Here is a 3,903-nt window from a genome sequence, read left to right on the forward strand (position 1 = left end):
GGAAAATGGGCGTAGCACCGCCCACTTGTGATCACATATATGTATCTTGCTAACCGTTCTAGCAATTTGTACCAAGCTCGGTATGGTTATTGTGCTTGCCACATAAAAGCAAACCGTTGAAAATTGTTGAAATCGGACTAAAATTGAGGCCGCTTTTCATATAACGGTAAATTTCAGATGTGCTTGAAACTGCAATATTTCGAAATTTAAGGACGCTAATTTACTTAAAATGTATACACCCCGGCTTATCATGTAGCGGTAGCTTTCGGAAAGGTGGAAAACATATATTTAATACTTGCGCCGGGTATTTAATGTTCGGCTCCGCCCGAACTTAGACTTTCTTACTTGTTAGTAATAGCTCGACTTCAGCACCACTTGACAGCACGTTTTTGCAATAGTATTGCATCCATATTTAAAACATTAGCCAAATCGGATCATAAATAAGATTTTTAGTAATAACTCAACTACAGCGCCAACTGTCAGATTAAATTGTGAAACTAAACCATCCAGAGACCCACTCAAATACATAAAAAGTTTCGTTAAAATCCGTACAACCATTTAGGAGGAGATCACTCACAAACACATCTACAGAAGAATAAAAAAATTCATTCAAAGATAGCTAAAGGTCGGTACGTTTGTAGGCCTCACACCCCTTTTCAAATAGCCCAAATTTTCTCCATGAGTATGTGCTTGATATCAACTATATATATATCTCCATACGAAGTTCCAGTACTGTACCATGAATACTTTCAGAGATATGCAGTATAAAAATTCGATTTATATGGGAGGTGCCACGCCCCCCTTTCCAAGAGATGCCCTCTTTTTTCATGAGTATGCGATTGATTTCGTATATCTCCATACCAAGTTCCAGAACTCTACCATGAACACTTCCAAAATAGGCAGTATGAAAAATTCGGTTTGTATGGAAGATGCCACGCCCCCTTTTCCAATAGTTCCAATTTTTCTCCAAGAGTATGCGATTTATTTCGTACATCTCCATACAAAACTCTAGAACTCTACCAAAAAATTTCCAGAGATAAGCAGTATGAAAAATTCGGTTTGTATGTGAGATGTTACACCCCTTTTTACAATAGCTAAAATTTTTCTCCAAGAGTATGCGATTGATTTCGTATACCTCCATACTATGCACACTTTCAGAGATATGTAGCATGAGAAATTCGGTTTGTATGGGAAGTTCCACGCCCCCTTTACACATAGATTTTTTTCAGCCTAAAACCATCCTTGGGACACGTGCGGCAGGTGGCAGTTTCAAAAAAATCGGTTCAGCCGCTCTCGAGCCTTGCGAAAACTAACAAACGGTTCTAAATATATATTAGTTGAGATATATTATATATTATAATTATATTTTTTCTTTGCCGCTATAATAAGCATAAGACTCTTTAATTCTAATACCAAAACAAAAGTGCAAATTTATCATTAGTTATTGACTTTAAATATAACATAAAACGACTGACATTATAACTTAGCAGCTTAACATAGGTAAATTTTGTTATACATATGAAGAAAACAAGCGTCTTTCAACAAAAGTTATGTGTGCGTTACGCCATCTTGTATTTGTTTTTGTTTGATATCTGTTTCCGCACATGACTTGAACTATTTCTACTATTGCATACAACAAAATTTAAAAGGAATTGAAATTGAGTGATAGGTAGAGGTGAAAAACAATTCTGTGTGCACAGTGTGGTGGTATATGATTAAGTCATGGTGCCAAAAACAGGATTGTGGCGACAAATTCCCGGTCCATATTCCTCATAGGCGGCCTTTGTGTGGCACACTTGATAAAACTCAGGCGTGGATGCCAACATGCTGCCTCCAAACCACACGGCATATCGCTGCATATGATGTGTAATGACTTGTAGATCAATTGGTTTTGGCTTAATGCGGCCTTCTGATAAGTTTTCGCTGATCCGTAGACGCGTATCAACTGATCGTTTGATGTCACGTTGCAAACGACGACCGAAATCTTTAAACATAGTCGAACCGCCACTCAAAACTATATTATTGTAAAGAGGTCGTCGTACATCAATCGGACAATTCTGTATTACGTTGTCTACGATTTCCGATAGTGGAATGGTGAAATCGGGGTTTGAAAATTCAGGATGGAAGAAAATCTCAGGTCCTAAGAAGCGTTCGTAGCCTACATCAACACTGAATGGTTGCTTGGTCACCGCATTAGTACCTGTATAGTTGCGTATCCATTTGCCCGGCTCCGTGTCATATTTGGCAAATTCTTTGGCGATGTCTGGACAAATATAGCAGTGCTTCTCTTTGATTGCTTTGGCAGTTTCTAAACTTTGCTCTAGCGGTATGCCAACTTCACGTTCGCGCAATAAACTTTGTATGAATGAGGTTATATTGCGGCCGGCAATGGGTATATGTTTGATGCAAGATCCAATTACGTAGCCTTCGGCCACGGGTATAACGTGTGTTACACCATCGCCGCTATCTACAACAATGCCTGTTAGTGTGCGGCCTTCCACCGGTCTGGCAGCCCAACTGGCGGCCAAGGCAAGCACAGCCTGCACAGCTATGTAGAGACCAGGAACATTAAATGTTTCAAACATAATCTCAGCCGTATATTCGCGATTTTCTGGCGTATTCAGTGGCGGTTCAGTTAGAAGGAAGTGATGGTCTTCGGGTTCGGCGCGCAGATACTTATAATTATATTTTGACAGTATCCGTTGACAGTATCTTGCCTAGTGACGAATTCGCCCCTTGATATGGTCGTTCTTAAAGCTATTTATATTCGAAATTGCATGAAAATTGGAAAACAGGAATCTATAAGCTTATCCAGGCAAAAAGCTACCTACGTACCGAATTTTAAGCAAATCGGACCATAAATACGATTTCTTCGAATAGATCAGTCCCTGGTCCACTTCTCTGACAAAATGGATCATATATGCTAAAAAGCTACCTGCGTACCGAATTTTAAGCAAATCGGACCGTAAATACGATTTGTTCGAATAGATCAGTCCCTGGTCCCCTTCTCGGAAAAAAATGGACCATATATCCTAATCTATACATATTATAAAATTGTAACAGGTCGATGTCTGTACATTATAGATATTAAAGAAAAATTAATGCGGGGGGTCTTTATTAGAGCACCAGAAGCCAAATCAACCATTTTTAGAATTTTTGTCTGTCTGTCTGTCTGTATGTTCGTTCGCGCATCACTCGAAAATGAATGCATGGATTTGAATGCAGTTTTCACCGATGTATTGCTAGAGGTCTAACTTAAAATATAGGAAGAAAAAAATTTGAGAGTTGCCACCTGTTTGAAAATTTGAGTTTAAGTAAATTGATAAGAAAAAACTAATATTGCAATATGGGCGTCAAAAGAAAGCGGCTGAAGAAGGCTTACAGCCAAAAATATTTTTTTAGAGTTGCCACCTGTTTGAAAATTTACATTTAATTCAATTTATAAGATAAATTTAATATTGCAATATGGGTATCAAACTGAAAGGGTTTAGGAAATTATATTGCCGAAAATATTTTTAGGGAGGTTTGCCACCTGTTTGAAAAATTTTATTGTATTAAATTGATAAAATAAATTAAATCTATATCTGCATTTATACATATAATAAAATTGTAACAGGTCGATGTCTGTACCTTATAGATATTAAAGAAAAATTAATATGGTGGGCCCAGAACGTGTGTAGTGCTGAAAAATGATATTAACTATTTCTGCATTACAGAGTTTCTAACACAGGACCTGGTAGCAGTCCAGACTACCTAGATGGTTGATGGCAGGGAGTTGGAGGTGGTCTTGGCTGCAGCCTATTTTCCGGGGGACAACGCCAACGTGCCGCCCCTTGAGGTACAGCAGCTCCTGGAATCCTGCCGCAGGAAAAGACTTCCTGTCATTCTAGGCTGCGATGCAAA

The 3,903-nt window shown here is 38.5% G+C and overlaps 1 protein-coding gene across 1 annotated transcript in view; it reads right to left on the minus strand.

The window, feature by feature from the left end:
* Positions 1 to 1,396: 1,396 nt before the first annotated feature.
* Positions 1,397 to 3,903, minus strand: part of LOC118745470 (actin-related protein 3-like) — a 7,822-nt gene continuing 5,315 nt past the window's right edge. Inside the window, exon 2 of the mRNA XM_036478918.1 lies at positions 1,397 to 2,675. Coding sequence (XP_036334811.1) covers positions 1,716 to 2,675 — 960 coding nt within the window. The 3' untranslated portion in view covers positions 1,397 to 1,715. The remainder of the gene's footprint in view (positions 2,676 to 3,903) is intronic.

This window comes from Rhagoletis pomonella, unplaced genomic scaffold (genome assembly GCF_013731165.1).
Source record: "Rhagoletis pomonella isolate Grant_MI unplaced genomic scaffold, Rhpom_1.0 Rhpom_scaffold_00009, whole genome shotgun sequence".
Classification (NCBI taxonomy): Eukaryota; Metazoa; Arthropoda; class Insecta; order Diptera; family Tephritidae; genus Rhagoletis; species Rhagoletis pomonella.